This window comes from Chiloscyllium plagiosum, chromosome 9, assembly GCF_004010195.1.
Source record: "Chiloscyllium plagiosum isolate BGI_BamShark_2017 chromosome 9, ASM401019v2, whole genome shotgun sequence".
NCBI classification, from domain to species: Eukaryota; Metazoa; Chordata; class Chondrichthyes; order Orectolobiformes; family Hemiscylliidae; genus Chiloscyllium; species Chiloscyllium plagiosum.
This window is the reverse complement of record NC_057718.1, coordinates 28,478,290-28,499,449: the sequence shown is the minus strand read 5'-3', so window position 1 is coordinate 28,499,449 and position 21,160 is coordinate 28,478,290. Positions and strand designations below refer to the sequence as shown.

The 21,160-nt window shown below is 40.7% G+C and overlaps 1 protein-coding gene across 1 annotated transcript in view; it reads left to right on the top strand.

Moving 5' to 3' along the window:
* msh2 (mutS homolog 2 (E. coli)) overlaps positions 1-21,160 on the top strand; it is a 93,255-nt gene that overhangs the window by 2,120 nt on the left and 69,975 nt on the right. Inside the window, exons 3-6 of the mRNA XM_043696762.1 lie at positions 1,349-1,681; positions 5,502-5,648; positions 7,494-7,643; positions 10,114-10,247. Of these exons, the coding sequence (XP_043552697.1) occupies positions 1,349-1,681; positions 5,502-5,648; positions 7,494-7,643; positions 10,114-10,247 (764 nt within the window). The remainder of the gene's footprint in view (positions 1-1,348; positions 1,682-5,501; positions 5,649-7,493; positions 7,644-10,113; positions 10,248-21,160) is intronic.

Here is a 21,160-nt window from a genome sequence, read left to right as displayed (position 1 = left end):
ATGCCCTCTAGTTCTGGACTCCCTGACCCCAGGGAAAAGACTTTGCCTATTTATTCTATCCATGCCCCTCATAATTTTGTAAACCTCTATAAGGTCACCCCTCAGCCTCCGCTCCAGGGAAAACAACCTCTTCCTATAGCTCAAATCCTCCAAACCTGGCAACATCCTTGTAAATCTTTTCTGAACCCTTTCAAGTTTCACAACATCTTTCTGATAGGAATGAGACCAGAATTTCACGCAATATTCCAACAGTGGCGTAAGTAATGTCCTGTACAGCCGTAACATGACCTCCCAACCCCTTCACTCAACACTCTGACAAATGAAAGCATACTAAACGCCGCCTTCACTGTCCGATCTACCTGCGACTCCACTTTCAAAGAGCCATGAACCTGCACTCCATGGTCTGTTGTTCAGCAACACTCACTAGGACCTTACCATTAAGTGTATAAGTCCTGCTAAGATTTGCTTTCCCAAAATGCAGCACCTTGCATTTATCTGAATTAAACTCCATCTGCCACTTCTCAGCCCATTGGCCCATCTGGTCAAGATTCTCTTGTAATCTGAGATAACCCTCTTCGCTGTCCACGATACCTCCAATTTTGGTGTCATCTGCAAACTTACTAACTGCACCTGTAATGTTAGCATCCAAATCATCTATGTAAATGACAAAAAGTAGAGGACCCAGCAACAATCCTTGTGGCACTGCACTGGTCACAGGCCTCCAGTCTGAAAAACAATCCTCCACCACCACCCTGTCTTCTACCTTTGAGCCAGTCAAGAGCATTTTTATGTTTTTTTTAATGGAGGGTGTGGAAAAGAGAAATTGCCTTTAAGATGTCCGGCTTTTTCTTTCTACATGCCTGTTATGTGAAAGGGGTTGAAGGATCTTGCATGATATCAAATGTTCGCTGCAACACTTAGAATGTCTAAATCCGTATCGGGGATTCACAAAATAAATTCACTGGCTGTATTCTTGTAGAACACAAGGGCCTTTCAGAAACTGTATTCATTTTGGAGCACTTAAGATGGTTAATGGCTGCTTTAATTTTAAAAGCTATGCATGTAATAGGGCATCAGTGAAGAGGGAAAAAAATCTTTAAAACATGGTGTAACAACACCGCATTTTCAAAGGAGAGACACGAGGCATTAGAGAAAGTATTGAGAGAAGATGTTTAGGTAAATTTTGAGGCAAATAATTTGATGAGAAAGATATTGATTCTCTTTAAGGCCTGCTATTGTAGCAGAAATGTGATGCACAGATATGTCCAATGGTTGTGAATCTACTGTTGCCTCAGAATCACCATTTGGGGAAGGTCTTGAGATATGTTAGTAATTTAAAAATCTCTAGAATTACTGTCGAGTAAAAAAACTAATTGTTCCTCTTATTTTTCCCTCTGTACAGGCTTCTCCTGGTAACCTCACTCAGTTTGAAGAGGTACTTTTTGGCAACAGCGATATGTCTGCTGCAGCTGCCGTAGTGGGTGTTAAACTGGGCATGGCAGATGGGCAGAGGTTAGTTGGTGTTGGCTACGTTGACTCCACACTGCGGAAGCTTGGTGTGTGTGAGTTCCCAGACAATGATCAGTTTTCCAATCTGGAGGCTCTGTTGGTGCAGATTGGGCCAAAGGAATGTGTTTTATCAGGTGGCGAGACGGCAGGAGATGGCACTAAACTTCGACAGGTACATTTCTTCTGCTTTTGTATTCAATGTTCAGTGCTGGTGACAAGGCATGTGAATTTAGTTTATTTTCAGATACAGAGAGCTGATATTTACAGCATTGCTATGTTGAGATTGAGGCTCCCTGTGAATTTTCTGGAGATTTGATGAAGGATTAAGGACTCCACATTTAATGTTGTTTCTGGCATGTTCACTACAGTGCACAAACAGCAGGTTGCAATTGACTGGGAAGAGAAAGATGACAATCTCTAGAATTGGGCTTTTAAAAAAAATGACCTGAAATTATGTGGACCTGAACAGGACAGAGTCTCAAGAGGAGATGGCCCAGAGCATGGGAAATCTGGATTAGGATAAGATTGGGCCAGAGATGGGTGTTGGTTGCAGAGGAAACCAAGAGGCAGAAAAGAACTGCTATTACACCACCTCTGGTGGGAGGCATGTATTGGCAGTGTGATGGGTGTTTTCATTGTAAATTCCCATAATAACTGCTTACATTATTCAGTTGTAAACTGTCATCATCAATTAGCCGTGTGTACAACTTTTAGTAGAATACAGATAATGCCCAAATTGCTAGCTAATATAATAGAAGTTGACTGACCTTTTTTAATTTGCTGTAAAATGATCAGAATGTCCAGTTTTTGTTTTAATCTTCAATGTATTAAGAGCATCTGGAATCTCATTGAAGGTCTTGATAATTGTTTAACCTGATATATTACTCTCCCTTTGTCTCTTTTGCTCTTCCATTAACCCTTTTTTCTGAAGTCTCATGGTTGTGTATGGCTTTAGGAACATTATGGTTTTATTCATTTATTCAAGTGAATTTAATACATTGATTGCTTGTAGGCTAGTTGGGGTCTGGTGTTGCAAAATCAACCTAACCTTTTTCCTCCTCACTATGCCCTTAGTCATCTATTTTGTTGAGTCGAAACAAGTATGGTCTATTCATGTCCTTTCTGTCTGCAAAGAATAGGGTCTTGTGTGCTGATATGTAGCTTTCACAATGTGCAAGTGCACCATAGTCTAGTTCAGACCATCTTAAATTGGTTTTCAACAAAATTCTTCATACACTTGGGATTATGTAACAATTGTTGGCCAATTGTGATTCCTAATGTTGGAACAGTTTGGCTTTTGCAAACATAAGCTAGTTGGATATGATCATACCTTAATCATTGTGAACAGCTGCAGGGACACGTTTGATAGAATCCACCAGTCACTGGGACACAGGAACTATATACTCTGCATCACGCCGGCACTGAAATTCATACACCATATTACCGGTTTATATGAAAGACAACATAATTTTGGCTTGATTGTAGCTTCCTGGTAATGGGCATTGCCACTCATGTTGCTGCATAGCAACAAAGTGAAACAACAGGCTTCAACTATTGCTCAAATCTTTGAGATACATTACCTTCCAGAGTAATCTGAGGTAGACTGAGCATTTTCCAACAATAAAAGTGTCCTAATCTGAATGCCAGCATGCAGACACTTTCCAGTGGATGTCAACTGACTACTGGCAAATGTTTGGCTTTTCCAAACCTACACTCCATCAACATTACCTTTGTAGATTACATCTTCAAACTTGCCACACTTCAGAGTCAGGCACATAAAAACAGACAAGCTAAATTGCGCCCCAACACTCTGCTGCTGAACTTGGGTGTTCATCCTCATTGCCTATTTCTAAAACATTCAAGTACAACTGAAACTGGATATATTTTCCTTAAAGAAAGTCTCTGTAATTTGAAAAGAAAATATCTTTCGTTTGTTCAATTTGCACATCTTACCCACTGAATTTGGAAAGTTTAAACCTGCAAGATATGTCTTGCACTGGAGCAAATATCAAGGTTTGTTATCTATCTTTGGTTGACGAATGTGTTTTGTGAAGGGGTTATCTTTCTTCAATATTAATGTGAGCTTCAGCAGACTTCTGATGTTACAATTTGCACAAGCAGTGGCCTACATTATAATCAGTAATCTGTACTGTTTGACAATTGATATTAAAGTGCAAAGTGACTAGCAAAGAGGCCTTTACCTGAAAAGTATTTAACTCTGTTTTCATTCTAAAGAGTTATTAGTTGACTAGTGAGACAAGCGTCTGAAATTTCTTCCCAAGAATTCTTTTTCTCATACCGATTCCATGCTGTTACCTTTAACCAAGGTATCTTTGAGTAGAATGCTGCAAGTTAAGAATTAACAACTGTGTTCTCTTGTCCTTAACATCTTTTCAGGCTTCACTTGATTCTTGGAGTATGCATTAAGTCATGGTCCAGTTCTTCTGACACCTGCAAGAGTGTTTCCAGTCCTCATGAACTTTCTGGCTGAGCTCTTTTTATTTCTTATTCACTTGTGGGACATGGGTGTCTCTGGCTGGCCAGCATTTATTGGCCATCCCTAGCTGCCCTTGAACTGAGTGGCTTACTAAGCCATTTCAGAGCGAGAGCTGAGAGTCAACCACATTGCTGTGGTTCTGGAGTCACATGTAGGCCAGAGAGAGATGAGGTTGGAATATTTCCTTCCTGAAGGCATTAGTGAGCCAGATGGGTTTTTCTGACAATCGGCAATAGTTTCATGGTCATCAGAAAATTCTTAATTCTAGATTTGCTTTTTTATTTAATTGAATTCAAATTCTACCATCTGCTCTGACAGGTTTTGGACCCTAGAACACTCAGATTTTCTGGATTAATAGTCTAGTAATAATACTATCCTTTGATTCTCTCCTTTAGAATCCTTTTTTAAAGATTTATGCAGCAGCCTTTCTCCTTTAGCTCTTGCATCATTTCAGTCACATAAAGCAGGTTTTATGATACTAATTTCTGTTCCTAATCCTAAAGAAACTGCACTTTTCACACTTGGTAGGAATATCTTGGGCTGAATTTGCCAGCAACTTGTAGATGGCAAACAGGAGACTGAAGTCTATGCCTTTGGAGATAATTCCTAACAAAGACAGACACAATCAACAAAATTCTTTAACTCTAATGTGCCAACTTAGCCTTTGGCTGACGGAGGAAAAGAGAACCAGGTTCTCAAACCTAAAGTCATGGTTTACCAGGTAGCAGTGGTCCCCATGGCCATAAACGTTTTGGAGATGTCATCAGCCTTCTACAGGTATGTGAAAGCAGCAGAGAAATGCCACAGCAGTTCCATCTGGTGGCAAGGAAGGTAGTCAAACAGCAATGACCCCATCAAACCAATTCTGCAGGGCAGGATATGGTTGTACTTATCCCTGAGACACAAAACAGCTGCTTTCCTCTGTTGTATTAAGAAGCTATTGGGCTAATAGCTAATCGGTTTTATAGTATTTTGAAAGTGTTCATGAGATTAAACATTCCTGTATACTCTTGGGAGATCCGGACCTTTGGTTGAAAACGGAAAAGAATAATTTGGGAAGCTATGGAACGTTGAGGCATTGATAGCAGTGAACACACAACCAAATAATTACTCTATCAAATTTGTCAAACACCACCTGTCCTATATAAGGCAGAGTTTGCAGATGGACTTGGCAGTAGTCTCAGAATCTTGTCTTAACATCACCTCTGAGCAACAATGCTGTAATAGTGCAGCATTCCCTCAGTAATACATTTGATTGTCAGCCTTTTTCATTGTGCTCAAGTCCTGAAGTAAGATTTGAGCCCAAAGCCTTCCAATTCAAGAAAAGAGAATGTTACCAAGACTTGTTTGAGTTACTTATTGCATATAAATAGCTATGCATGATAGTGTGATGAAAACCTTCTCCATTAACCATACAATGCACTTGATAAACATTCTGTTAGCTTTAACAAGTCCAGCTAGACTGCAGTTGTGTTTTTATTGATGTATAACACAGATTGTACAACGAGGAGGCGTCTTGATAACGGATAGAAAGAAAAGTGAGTTTACAAATAAGGATATTGTACAAGATCTAAACCGCCTGCTGAAAGGGAAGAAAGGAGAACAAGTGTCAAGTGCTGCTTTGCCAGAGATGGAAAAACAAGTGAGTGAAGCAGCTTTCGTGGAGTGCACTAATGTTATTTTGAAAGTAAAATATTGAGGATGCTAAAAATCTGAAATAAAAACAAAACTTAAATGTTATATTCCAATATTCCAGATGTGAGTATTCCTAGCATTTTCTGCTTTATTTGTTATGCTCTGTGTACTGCAACCTTTGCCTTCAATTTAAACAGAGCATTTTTTTTTGTACTCATGTAAAATTTTCATACTTCAAGGATGCTGTCATGGAACTATTGATGGCAAGAGCTGTTAACTGTTTCTGACTTAGGTGCTGCCATAGCTTGCTGACCATGTTCAGCATTTTTTTGTTTTTATTTAATTTCCAACATCTGCAGTGTTCTGCTTTTAAAAAATATTGATTTAATTTTGATGCTAATCATAATAAGTTAGCATTGGAAAATAAATAATTTTCACATAGCAAATAAATAAAACTCTTACCATTACCACCTTTGATCATTTTTGCAACATCTGTAGCTATTTGATTCCAAGCTGCTGCAGTTGCTGTCCTAAAAAGGACAGAATGAAGTGTGTCAAGTGAAATGTTAACTTTTTCCAGCCCCTTTGGAGGGGAATTCAATTCATAAGTCTTCCTGTAGTAATTTGAATAAGAGCAGCTCCTTGTAGGTCATGCACGTGAATCCACTTCCCACCATCTTGTACTACTTGCTTGTAATACATCCGTGCTAAAATCCATCTTTCCCTGACAGTTTATGCATTGAGAAGGTGTGATGCCTATGAAGTATTTATTTGATTTTGTAAACTTAGAAATGTTTAGAATTTTGTTTTCTGTAATTCAGTTTCCTGCTTCTTTAAGAACTGGAAATGGTACATGGTCTGAAGTGTCATCCTGCAATTTGGCCTCTTTCCTTTTAAAAGTTTAATGCAAAGTTGAGATGGCTTGTTGGGTCACTGGTCAAATATCCTCAATGGATCAGTTTAAATTTCAAATTCTAAATCCTGTGTGAATTATGTGGAACCAAATTTATCATCTGGGGAACATTTCGGTAATTCAACATCTAACACATCTAAAATGTATCAATCTTGGGGATTGATAGATTGTGGAGCAGCTCGAACCTGCCACTTGAGCTTGGGATTCTTCACGCCTTATTCAAAAAATCTACTGCAAAGTAATCTTAGAGCTGAGGCTGAATATGTGACAGCAAGTTCACCAGTTTTGGGGATGTTAAATGAAGAGGTGTACTAGCTGATGAAATGGATTGCAGGTAGTTCTGCTATAGTGCGACAGTTGCGTTCCTTTGCAACCTCGTGGTATGGAAAACCGGACTATGGAAGCATGCGACAGAAGGTTGCTGTAGAAAATCACTATACTCATTCAATAGAAAGTTAATTTATCCACACTTTGTCCATAATTCGTCAATTACGTTACAGCCAATTCGTGATGATGAAACACATGTTATACCAGAAAAAACTGTATTTAGGACTCTTGAACCTGGGTTCTGACAAGTTTTACTGATAGTGCGCCTCAGAATAGCGAGAGAACTCTGTTTCAAGTAAACAGAAGTTTGAACTGTGTAGGTTTTTCGTGAGCTTGGAGATTATCTTCTGTCATTTCACTTCTTCAGATCTCCTAAAAAAGGAAAAGCAATTGATTAGCATTGACTTAGTCCTATTTTCTGCATGCAATTTGTAGCAAAGTGGTGAAATAGGCTGCTTTTGATCTTCCATCTAAGCTGCATAATCATGCACTCAAATTGTTCATACAAAAATTAGAGGATGCATTGGTTGCATTTGAGGTGCTAACAACGCCGAGAATATATGTTGTATATAGTTGATATGGCTAATGTAGATTTTTTTTCAATTCCAAAAGGTCGCCATGTCTTCTGTTTCTGCTGTGATCAAATATTTGGAGCTTTTGTCTGATAAAACTAACTTTGGCCAATATGAGTTGATTACATTTGACCTGAGCCAGTATATGAGGCTGGATAATGCTGCAGTCAGTGCACTTAATCTTTTTCAGGTGAGTAGGTTGGGTTTGACTCTGTACCTGTCAGTTTGAAGACAGATGTTTTTACGTAGCAGGAAGAGAGGACATTCTAGCACATTAACCCATAAGTGCTGTGAAGTATGTCACATAGTTAGAAGTGCTCAGTATTTCAGACCATGTTGTGTTATAGTAGTTAAAAAGGAGCTTTTGTAATGGGCTAAGTGTGCAAATTGTGATGAATTAACATACAATAATGTATTAGAAGTTATTCGGGCTAGATAATGTCAGGTTTGTGTAGCCAGATAATAAATATTACCGAAATAATCATCAGTGTATGCCCTAGATCATGTACTTTAGGTTCTTTGTAGAGCTTTGTAAATTCATTTGAGCTAACCATTAATTAGGCAAGAAGGACTGTTATTGGCACATGGTTCATAACAAGGTTAATATGTACACCAAAATTGAATATTAAATTAAAATGCTCCTACATATTGCAACAGACTGAAGCAAAGTTGGTATACATTGTTGTAAGGGAGAGTTAAACAGACCCTGTTCATTCCCCAAGATATATGCTTGTCTTCTTTCTTGTGTCTTCCTCAATGTACTTCCAGTGGATGGGTAGAGGCAGCATGGTGGCTCAGTGGTTAGCACTGCTGTCTCACAGTGCCAGGGACCCAGATTTAATCCATCCTTGGGCAACTGCCTGTGTGGAGTTTGCACGTGCTCCGGTTTCCTCCCACATTCTGAATATGTGCAGATTAAGTCTATTGGCCATGCTAAATTGCCCCATAATGTCTAGAGAAATGTGGGTTAAATATGGGAAATGCAGGTTTGAAGGGATAGGGTGGTGGTAGTTCTTGATGGGATGCTCTTTGGAGGACTAGAGTGGGCTCGTTGAGCCAAATGGCCTGCTTCCACACAGTAAGGATTCTGTGGAGTTTCCTGATGAAGGGCTTTGGCCTGAAACGTCAATTTTCCTGTTCCTTGGATGTTGCCTGACCTGCTGTGCTTTTCCAGCAACACACTCCCAGACTCTCGTGAAGTAAATCCTTAGCGAAAAACATAAACCCAAGGTCACTTGTTCCACCCAAGCGCACTACATTTGCCATACATCATAGTCAAATGATTTTCTCCACTTCTTTTTTTCTCCTTATCCTTGAGTTTTTCCAGCCCCTCTTTAAAAGTGGAACAAAAAAGAAGGGAAAAGCACTCTCAACTCTATCCTGAACGGATTTTGTTACGGCTATTATATTTATTTATTCCAGTCATGTAGCTAGAATATCCTACCACTGGTAGGTTCTCCATCTTCTGGCTTGGCTGTGATACAGTGCAGCCAATATTGGACTTCAAATTGATTAGATTAGATTACATTACAGTGCGGAAACAGGCCCTTCGGCCCAACAAGTCCACACCGCCCCGCCGAAGTGCAACCCACCCATACCCCTACATTTACCCCTTACCTAACACTAGGGACAATTTAGCATGGCCAATTCACCTGACCTGCACATCTTTGGACTGTGGGAGAAAACCGGAGCACCCGGAGGAAACCCACGCAGACACGGGGAGAATGTGCAAACTCCACACAGTCAGTCGCCTGAGGCGGGAATTGAACCCGGGTCTCTGGCGCTGTGAGGCAGCAGTGCTAACCACTGTGCCACCGTGCTGTCCACGGTTTAAACTTTCTCATTTTCGCTTTAGCTTTATGCTGTATCTTGAGTCATAAGTCAATACTGAAAAGTTTTTTACTGTGACACTAAAACGGTTTAAAATGAATAGTTATTTTGTTGTCATAAAATATAGCCTATCCCTTTGGGCATATTTTCCTGTAGCTGATTTATTTATAGAGCTAATTTATGAAATGTTGGGCCTTAAAAGATTCCTCACTTTTGTTAATGAGTTTAGATAAATGGCCCGAGTGCAAGATCAGTGAGAAGCAAAGAGACTTAGGTTAATATTGACACAACTGAAATTTGAATACAATTTATTTGTCAATATTAATTTTAAGAAATGAGTCATACTGTCAGTGACACTCAGGATGTTCACAACCCTTAAATTCCGGAACTATTTATCAACAGTTTGGAGTTATCCATAACAAGATGGTTATTTTGTTGTCATTGATATCCATAAAATTTAACCTACCTCTTTGGGCATATTTTCCTGATTAATTCATAGAGCTGATTTGTGAAATGTTGGACCTTAAAAGATTCCTCACTTTTGTTAACGAGTCTAGGTAAATGGCCCAAGTGCAAGATCAGTGAGAAGCAATCAGTGACACCAGAACCAAATAGTTTGGTGATTGTTATGTATTTCATTCATTTCTGACTTCTCATAATTCGTAAAGAATTTTATGGCAATTGTTTATTATATCGACTAACCCAAGATATTCAATAGATCTCCATTAAAAGAATATTCTTTAGTTGTTATAAATGTAATATCATGGTGAGTAAGTGCTACAAAATAAAATGAGTATGATGGATATGACTTAAAATACTCTTTGTTTTAGGGTGCATCAGAAGATCCCAGTAATACACAGTCATTGGCTGGTTTACTGAACAAATGTAAGACCCCTCAGGGACAGCGTCTCGTCAATCAGTGGATCAAACAACCACTGATGGACAAGAATAGGATTGAGGAGAGGTAAGCCATTTTATTTGAAAGAAAATGTCTCCAGTTCTACAAGTTGCAACTGTTCTATAATGCGTTGCCCAAATGAGCATTTTTTTTTGCCACAGCCCAGTGGTGAATCTCATTTGACAGTGATATAAGGGAGTTGGGCATCACTATTGAGCTTGTTCCTCTTGGCTGTCAATATTAGTGCCTTTTGCCAAGGTGGTCACTGACAAAGGATGAGAAGCAGGAAGCTAGGCTGATTTTCCTGTCCACTTATGCATTGAGTCCAATTACATTGATCTTTATTAACATCACTGGACAGTGGAAGAAGCCTGCTTTTACTAGAGTCCCTTCAAGCTATCGTTTTCCCATTCCAAAATAGCTCAAGAGCCTGCATATCAAGAATTGGCCTCCCCAGTTACCAATGATCGTACCACCTACCAAAGAGATTGTCTACCTGTGATCTTTGTATGCAAGCTATCTGCTGTCATCATTGTGCCACAGGAGATGATCTCTCCTATACTTGCTTGCGACTTCCATGGTGGTTTACTTCACTCATATGTTGGTTACCTCTAGATTTAACAATTCCAATGGTCTCCTGGTTAGTATCCCACATTCTACCCTCTAACTCTAAGATGATCGAAGCCTCTCCTGCTTTTGTACCTACTTATGCTATGACCTGTTCATCTATCTCCTCTGTTAACTTATTTGCATTTCTCCTAGTTGAGCAAATCTTGATTTTCAAAGTTCTCATTCTTGGTTTTAAATCCATCCATGTCACCACCTCTTGCAATTCTGTAAATCTCCTCCAACCCCACAATCCTCTGGAGTCTGTGCTTCTCTAATTCTGGCCTCTTGAGCATCCCTGATTTTAATTATTCTGGCATTGGTGGCTGGATCGTTAATGGCTTGAGTCTCAAGCTCTGGAATACCCTCCACACTCCTCTCAACCCCTCTATCTTGTTGTAAGTCTTTTCTTCAAACCTACCTCTTTGACCAAGCTTCACCTGACTAAGGAGCAGCACTCTAAAAGCTTGTGATTTCAGATAAACCTGTTGGGCTGTAACCTTCTGACTTTATAATATTTATATGTATTATAATATCCATTATGTACGCTGAAGTAATGATTTGGTGAAAACTATATTCAGACTATTGTCAGTAAAATCAATTCAACATCAAAATTCTCATTTAGGGCAGTTTTCTATTAACAACATTTAATAATGCAGAAAAAAACTGAGCTATGGAATGTAATGTTGGACCATCTCCTTTTCTGTTAACTTATAACCACTATTAGATCTTTAGTTCAAGTCTTGCAATGTTTAGGCTACTTGATACCTTTGTGTCAGGAGTTAACCCCCTGTACTTCCAAAATAGGAATGATTGAGATGGATGAGCATGTGGTATCCTTTTTATAGGTGCACATTCATTTCAATTAGGCATCGTAGATGTTAAAGAAGTATGGGAATATGAGATTGTTCTTTTAATTTTGTTATTTTGAAAATGAATTGAAGCAAATGTAATTTAATGAAGGCACAGTAACAGGATTGTGAGGGTGAGTATTTTGAAGATAGTTCAGAGAATGACTATATTACACATATGACACTCATGGTGTTGGATAATTTAAGCTTTGGCTGCTCCTGAACTGCTCTTGTGGTATTTAACGTGCAGTTGACCAAATCATTATTTTTCTGAATAAAATACAACTAAACTGAATAATGCTGTATTTACACCTGAGACTTTAAGGCCTTAAAGGAACATATTTCTAATTTTAAAACAGTATGTTGTGGGTTATGGACGATAAACATTCTTGCCCATAGGAAACAAACCTAAAAGTGGATTTCAGCAATACTGAAAATTGCAACTAGTTTGTAATTGAGTCTTGTATATAATCAACACCACCAACTTGCAATTGTTTGGAACTTTTTGATATGGTAAAACATCCATGGTGTTTCACAACAGGCATTGCATTCAAAGCCTTTACTTTGCAGATTTTGACACATTCTTCTGAGCGAGTTGAGTAGCAGTTACTATAACTTCATACTGATCAGCTTCCTCTACCTTTATTGCTCCAGATTCACACTGCACCTCACTAACTGACTAAGCCTGACTCTTTGGTTCACTCCTGCCATCCCCCCATTCCAGCAGTCAGTCCCAACCCATGTAAAAGATGGCTTCTTTTAGACTAAGTTAAAAATCACAACACCAGGTTATAGTCCAACAGGTTTAATTGGAAGCACACTAGCTTTCGGAGCGACGCTCCTTCATCAGGTGATAGTGGAGGGCTCAATCCTAATGCAGAATTTATAGCAAAAATTTACAGTGTGATGTAACTGAAATTATACATTGAAAAATCGATTGTCTGTTAAGCCTTTCATCCTGTTAGAATATAGTGATAGTTTCACTTCTTTCATGTGTAAATCACGAAACCTTTTTTTAAAAAGTTGCATTCTCGGGTTAGCTGTTAACAATGGTGATAGCTAGACAATATGTTGAAAGTGTTGGCCCCCTGTGTTCTCTCATTGTCTCAGCCTGCTCCTGCCCCACCGAACTCATCTCTGCATACCTCGACACGGTCCTGTCCCCCTTAGTCCAAGAACTCCCCACCTACGTTCGGGACACCACCCACGCCCTCCACCTCCTCCATGATTTTCGCTTCCCTGGTCCCCAACGCCTTATCTTCACCATGGAACCCACCCTCCCATCCTGGCACTTTCCCCTGCCACCGCAGGAACAGTTCATCCACTTTACCAACACCTTCCACCCCGACCTCAAATTTACCTGGACCGTCTTAGACTCCTCCCTCCCCTTTCTAAACCTCTCCATTTCTATCTCGGGCGACCGAATCAACACGGACATTTACTATAAACCGACCGACTCCCACAGCTACCTAGACTACTCCACCTCCCACCCTGCCCCTGTAAAAATGCCATCCCATATTCACAATTCCTTTGTCTCCGCCGCATCTGCTCCCAGGAGGACCAGTTCCAATACCGAACAACCCAGATGGCCTCCTTCTTCAAAGATCGCAATATCCCCCCAGACGTGATCGACGATGCTCTCCACCTCATCTCCTCCACTTCCCGCTCCTCCGTCCTTGAGCCCCGCCTCTCCAATCGCCACCAGGACAGAACCCCACTGGTCCTCACCTACTACCCTACCAACCTCCATACATCCGTCGTCATTTCCGCCACCTCCAAACTGACCCCACCACCAGGGATATATTTCCCTCCTCTCCCCTATCAGCGTTCCAAAAAGACCACTCCCTCCATGACTCCCTTGTCAGGTCCACAATCCCCACCAACCCAACCTCCACTCCCGGCACCTTCCCCTGCAACCGCAAGAAATGCAAAATTTGCGCCCACACCTCCCCCCTTACTTCCTTCCAAGGCCCCAAGTGATCCTTCCATATCCACCACAAATTCACCTCCACACACATCATTTACTGCATCTGCTGCACCCAATGTGGCCTCCTCTATATTGGGGAGACAGGCCCCTACTTGCAGAACATTTCAGAGAACACCTCTGGGACACCCAGACCAACCAACCCAACCACCCCGTGGCTCGACACTTCAACTCCCCCTCCCACTCCACCAAGGACATGCACTCCTCCATCCTTGGACTCCTCCATCGTCAGACCATAGCAACACGACAGCTGGAGGAAGAGCGCCTCATCTTCCGCCGAGGAACCCGACAACCACAAGGGATGAACTCTGATTTCTCCAGTTTCCTCATTTCGCCTCCCCCCACCTTGTCTCAGTCCCAACCCTCGAACTCAGTATTTATCTTAGCCTGCTTAGCACACTCTCCTCATTCCTGAAGAAGGGCTCATGCCCGAAGCATCGATTCTCCTGCTTCTTGGATGCTGCCTAACCTGTGCTTTTCCAGCAACACATTTTCAGTGCTGATCTCCAGCATCTGTAGTCCTCACTTTCCCCTGTGTTCTCTGTCTATGCCATTATGTTTAGATTGATTTGAATCTAAAAAGTGAGATAACGGAGTTTTACATAAATTCATGCAGTTTTTGAGCTCAGAGTCCTATATGAATGCATGCAGTTTTTGAGGAAAGTACAATGTAATCCTGAAAGTACAAATTCACCCCACAAAATATTTGTGTGCATGTGGGTCTTTGTCTGTCATGCACACATATATTTTGTGGGGTGAATTTGTACTTGCAGCGTTATATTGTACTTTGCTCAAAAACTGCATGCATTCATATAGCACTCTGAGCTCAAAAACTGCATGAATTTATGTAAAACTCCATTATCTCACTTTTTAGATTTGAATCTATCTAAACATCATGGCACAGACAGAGAACACAGGGGGCCAACACCTTCAGCATATTGTCTAGCTATCACCACTGTTAACAGCTAACCCGAGAATGCAACTTTTTTAATAAAAAATGGTTTTGTGATTTAAGAAAGAAGTGAAACTATCACTGTATTCTAACAGATGAAAGGCTTAACAGACAATCGATTTTTCAATGTATAATTTCAGTTACATCACACTGTAAATTTTTGCTATAAATTCTGCGTTAGGATTGAGCCCTCCACTATCACCTGATGAAGGAGTGTCGCTCTGAAAGCTAGTGTACTTCCAACTAAACCTGTTGGACTATAACCTGGTGTTGTGTGATTTTTAATTTTGTACACCCCAGTCCAACACCGGCATCTCCAAATCATGTCTTTTAGACTAAGTTTAGTTGTTTTAGTTATGACTTGGAGGAGCCAGTGTTGCACTGAGGTAGGCAAAGTTAGAAATCGCACAACATTTGATTATAGCCCCCACAGGTTTATTTGGAGGCATTAGCTTTCGAAGTGCTGCTGCTTCTTCAGTTGGTTGTGGAGCAGGAGCATATAGTCTTATGATCCTGCAACATAATCACCTGATGAAGAAGCAGTGCTTGAAAGCTAGTCCCTTCAAATAAACCTGTTGGATTTTTAAAATTTGTTTTAATTGTGCATTAGTCATGTACTCAAGATTTTATGTGTATGTCCTTTTTAGTTGAACTTACTGTGCAATCTTGTTTTCCTTCTGCTAAAAGCAATGTATGACTTTAAGTTGATTTCATAATTTGTTCAAGAGGGGAAGACATGATTTAGTTTCATTTTAATGTGTTTGTTGATTATTGAGGAGACGTCTGGAGGTCAGTTTTGGTTTAATACATTTTAATTCTGCTCTTCGAGTCTTGGTTTAAAGGGCTCCAGGGATTATCGGTTCAGTGCTTTATTCTTTTAAAAAAGTAGAAGTGGGGAAAACAGTAGTGTTGTGTAGGACAAGCATCAAGATACTTAGAGAGGCAAAGCAATCTGGATACTTGGTCTGTGGGTGGGCATTGCCAGACAGTGAATGATTGGGCATTGAGTTTAGGGGTCTCATTTGGTTGCGGTACAGTGAGTCAGAGTGGGTTTAATTTGTTGTTTGATTTAAGTGTCTATGAGAGATAATGGCAGAAGGGAAAAAGCATCTAGTGACTGCACAGAAATCTTGCTGAAAGGATTTGTACCAGTATTAATATCAGATCACTGTTTAATAAGTGATTCCAATGTATTGAATTAGGCAGCAAAGGATTCAAGAGATTTACAAAGTTTAATTATAAATCTGTAGTTTAGCACAAGTATCAGTTTCTCCCTTTGACTTTCCAAAATCCAAGTCTTCCTCTTTTTTTAAACAGAACAAATTAACCAAAACAAACCAGTTACAGCCCACTAGGAGTGTAATAAATCAAAATATGATTGATGGGGCCTAATAATGAATCTTACCCCATGGTGGTGCTCACCTGTCATGAAAAGCTCAGTGTGCCAATGGACACTGTTTCTTGTCCAAGGACATAAGGAAATGGATGAGGAACCGAACTTGTTGAAAAATACTTAATGGTAGGTTCTTGGGGAGTGTTGTTGAACCAAGAGACCTTGCACCTTCAAGGACCTTGTTTCGTTGAAGATAGAATGAGCTGCCAGTGGAAGTGGTGGAGGCTGGTTCAATTACATTATTTAAAAGGCATCTGGAAAGGTTTCAAGGGATATGGGTCCAATGCTGGCAAATGGGATTAGATTAATTTTGGATATCTGGTCAGCCTGGATGAATTGGACCAAATGGTATGTCTCCACGCTGAATCATTCAATGATTCTTAATAAACCGAACTACCAAATTAACTAATCGGAGGCTGGCTGTTTTTATTAGGCTGCCAACAAACCACCCCGTGTCTCTAAATTATTGAAGTACAAACACTGTACATCAGGCATAACAAAGGGATGGGCAAGGAGGGGAATAAATTAAAATTTAGTTGAAGGGAGAAATAAGACATTCCATCCCCTGCGAACCTGGATATTTTCTGGCAACCAATTTAGAGGTGATATTACATACCGGGAGTAAATGGGACCTGAACCCAGGCCTCCTGGCTCAGAGGTGGTAAGCTACCAATGCATCACAAGAGCCCCTTCGAGTTGAACCTGGTCTTCTGCATTTCAAGCAAGGGTGCTAATCATTATACTCATGCAGAGCTTCTAAATGAAACACAAATAGAAATGTTTTGCTTATTCTATTGAAACCAGGATTGAGCAAAGGATCTTTAAATGCTTGCACTAATGCTCTCAGCTGAATTATTTTGGCAGATAGAACCCACTTGCAATACAGATTTCATGAGTGTCACCTGCTTTGTGAAATCTGGAGCTTAATTCTAACACTGACATGTAACACCACCTACCCTGACATTAGAGATGGCAGAGTATTGAGAGATTCAGTCGACGATACCCAGATTAATCCAGTCCCATTTACACCCTGAACTTTAATCGATGGTTTGGCGTGCATCTACTGCATGAGTGGTTTATCTGTAAAAATAAATTACAGACTTGTAAGTAAGAACTTATCTAATTCTGCCTGTCTCCCCCCACCTTCTCAGATTGCTTAGACCACTTGAAAGGGTGCAACTATTGCCTAACGTGGAGGATTATTAATTTAGCACAGATCAGGGATTGTTTTTTTTCTGATTCTGTTTTCCAGCAACTGGTCCAGTTTCCTATTTGGAAGACATACTGATCTGCTCTTGCTATTTGTGTGTCTGTTCCTGTTTTCTCCATGTATTGTTGTTGTTTTTCCAAAGAGGAAGTTAAAATAATTCTTTTAAAACACTTCAGAAGGAAACAAATAAGCAGTCATGTGAAGATTTGGAGAAGCTCTGACAGTTTTGTTTCTCATGGTGGAGAGGTTCTATGTGATTGTTAGTATGATTAGTATCAACTTTTATCTCTATTTTGACTGGAAAGCATTTCTGAGTTAATTAATCAGCACCAAGAAGGTTCTTGTAATCATTATATAGAAGGCACATTGCGTTAGGGCTGTATGAGTCTAACTTAAATAGGCACTCCCATTCACACCAGTTCAGACAGGTTTCAGGTGCTGCAATTCGAGTGAAGGGTTGGGCAGTTTCGGTGGGTTTGTAGTGGGATAACAATTAGTTGGTGAGCAAATAGTTCTTAAATTTTCCTTTGCAGTCTTATCCAAGTACTCTGTTGGGTTCTTCTAAACACTGGGATCTAACAGTGATGATATTTTGGAAACAACCTAACTCTGAAGGAGCCTAACCATTGCAGCCAAGATCTATTTTTGACTTCTGTATATGAAAACCAGTAACTGCAAAGATTTGGCCACTTCCTTTTAAAATTGTGGCCTTACATTGGTTGTAGTAAGGAAATTGAGTTTGGCTGTTTGTTAGCACTGAGCCTGACTTTTTTTTACAGCAACACCCACTTAGGTTGGCTTAGCATTTTCATGTTACTGAAGTATCCCATGCTTTACAGAAGCACAATCGGACAAAAACTGAGCAAAAGAAGTGGTCTTCAGAATGTGTCTGAAAGCTTGATCATGTAACATCTTAAAGGAGACCAGAGGTTGAATAGAAAATTTCAAGAGTATGAGACCTAAATAGCTGAAAGCTTGGCTGCAACTGTTGGGGAAAACGAATGAAGACATGTAGCGGAGGTCAAAAATGGAGAAATGCAGAGATCTGAAGAACATGACTGAACGATGTTGGAGGTAGGGAAGTCAATGTCATGAGGAAATTTGACCGTGAGGGTGAGAACTTTAAAATGAAGGGGTTTCAAATCAGGTGAAGTTGGAGAATGGAAGATGAAATACTTAAAGCAAATAGGTGTGCTTCATGTGATAGAACATAGAACATTACAATGCAGTATAAGCCCTTCGGTCTTCGATTGTGCTGACCTGTGAAATCAATCTGAAGCCCGCCTAACCTACACTATTCCATTCTCGTCCATATGCCCATCCAATGACCATTTAAATGCCCTTAAAGTTGGCAACTCTACTACTGAGTAAAGAAACTACCTCTGATGTCTGTCCTGTATCTGTCACCCCTTAATTTAAAGCTATGTCCCCTTGTGCTAGCCATCACCATCCGAGGAAAACGGCTTCACTATCTAACCCTCTGATTATCTTATGTCTCAATTAAGTCACCTCTCAACATCCTCTCTAACGAAAACAGCCTCAAGTCTCTCAGCCTTTCCTCGTAAGACATGCAGTCCATACCAGGCAACATCCTAGTAAATCTCCTCTGAACCCTTTCGAAAACTTCAACATTCTTCCTGTAAGGCGGTGACCAGAACTGTATGCAATACTCCAAATGCGGCCGACCAGAGTTTTATACAGCTGCAGCATGGTCTCTTGGTCCTGAAACTCAGTCCCTCTACTGAGAAAAGCTAACACACACCGTATGCCTTCTTAACAACCCTATCAACCTGGGTGGCCACTTTCAAGGATCTATGTACTTGGACAGTGAAATCTCTCTGGTGATCTGCACTACCAAGAATCTTACCGTTAGCCCAGTACTCTGTATTCCTGTTGTTCCTTCCAAAGTGAATCACCTCACTCTTTTCTGTATTAAACTCCATTTGCCACCTCTCAGCCCAGCTCTGCAGCTTATCTATGTCTCTCTGTAACCTGCAACATCCTTTGTCACTGTCCACAATTCTGCTAACCTTAGTGTCATCTGCAAATTTACTGACCCATCCTTCTATGTCCTCATCCAGGTCATTTATAAAAGTGGCAAACAACAGTAGACCCAAAACAGATCCTTGCGGTATCCCACTAGTTACTGAACTACAGGATGAATATTTCCCATCAACGACCACCCTCTGTCATCTTTCAGCTTAGCCAATTTCTGATCCAAAATGCTAAATCACCTTCAATCTCCTGCCTCCGTGATTTGTGCAATAGCCTACTGTGGGGAACCTTATCAGACGCCTTGCTGAAATCCATGTACACCACATCAGCCGCTTTACCCTCATCCACCTGTTTGGTCACCTTCTGAAAGAACTCACTAAGGTTTGTGAGGCACGACTTACCCTTCACAAAACTGTGTTGACAATCCTTAACCAATTTATTCCTCTCTAGATGATTATAAATCCTGTCTCTTGTAACCCTTTCCCACACTTTACCCACAACCAAAGTAACACTCACTGGTCTATAATTTCCAGGGTTGTCTCTACTGCCCTTCTTGAACAAGGGAACAACATTTGTTATCCTACAGTCTTCTGGCACTATGCCTATAGACAATGATGACATAAAGATCAAAGCTGAAAAATGTGTTGCTGGAAAAGCGCAGCAGGTCAGGCAGCATCAAAGGAGCAGGAGAATCGACGTTTCGGGCATAAGCCCTTCTTCAGGAAATGTCGATTCTTCAGCTCTGATCTCCAGCATCTGCAGTCCTCACTTTCTCCTAAAGATCAAAGCCAAAGGCTCGGCAATCTCCTGTCTGGCTTTGCCGAGAATTCTAGGATAAATCTCATCCGGCCCGGGGGACTTATCTATTTTTATACTTTTCAGAATTGCAGACACAACCTCTTTAATCCCATCTAGTCTAGTAGCCTGTAACTCGTATTCTCCTTGACCACATTGTCCTTTTCAAGTGTGGATACTGACGAAAAGTATTCATTTAGCACATTGCCCATCTCCTCTGACCCCACGCACAACTTCCCACTGCTATGTTTGATTGGCCCTAATCTTGCTCTAGTCATTATTTTATTCCTGATATACCTATAGAAAGCCTTAGGGTTTTCCTTTATCTTATCCGCTAACAAATTCTCATGTCCCCTCCTGGCTCTTCTTAGCTCTCTCTCTAGGTCTTTTCTGGCTAACTTGTAACTCTCAAGCACCTTAAGTGAGCCATCACGTCTCATCCTAACATAAGCCACCTTTTTCCTCTTGACAAGATATTCAACTTCCTTAGTAAACCACAGCTCCCGCGCTCAACAACCCCCTCCCTGCCTAACCAGTACATCCTTATCAAGGATCCACAGTAGATCCTTGAATAAGCTCCACATTTCAATTGTGCCCATCCCCTGCAGTTTCCTTCCCCATCCTATGCATCCTAAATCTTGCCTAATTGCATCCTTCCCCCAGCTATAACTCTTGCCTTGCTCTATATACCTATACCTATTCCTTTCCATTCCATAGACCCGGGTTCAATTCCCGCCTCAGGCGACTGACTGTGTGGAGTTTGCCCATTCTCCGAGTGTCTGCGTGGGTTTCCTACGGGTGCTCCGGTTTCCTCCCACAGTCCAAAGATGTGCAGGTCAGGTGAATTGGCCATGCTAAATTGTCCGTAGTGTTGGGTAAGGGGTAAATGTAGGGGTATGGGTGGTTTGCGCTTCGGCGGGTCGGTATGAACTTGTTGGGCCGAAGGGCCTGTTTCCACACTGTAAAGTAATCTGATCTAAAGTAAACTTAACCGAATTGTGGTCACGATCACCAAAGTGCTCACCTAACTCCAAATCTAACACCTGGCCGGGTTCGTTACCCAGCATCAAATCTAATGTGGGCTCTCCCCTTGTTGGCCTGTCTACATATTGTGTCAGGAAACACTCCTGCACATGTTAGACAAAAAACGACCCATCTATAGTATTCCCAATCAATATTTGGAAAGTTCAATT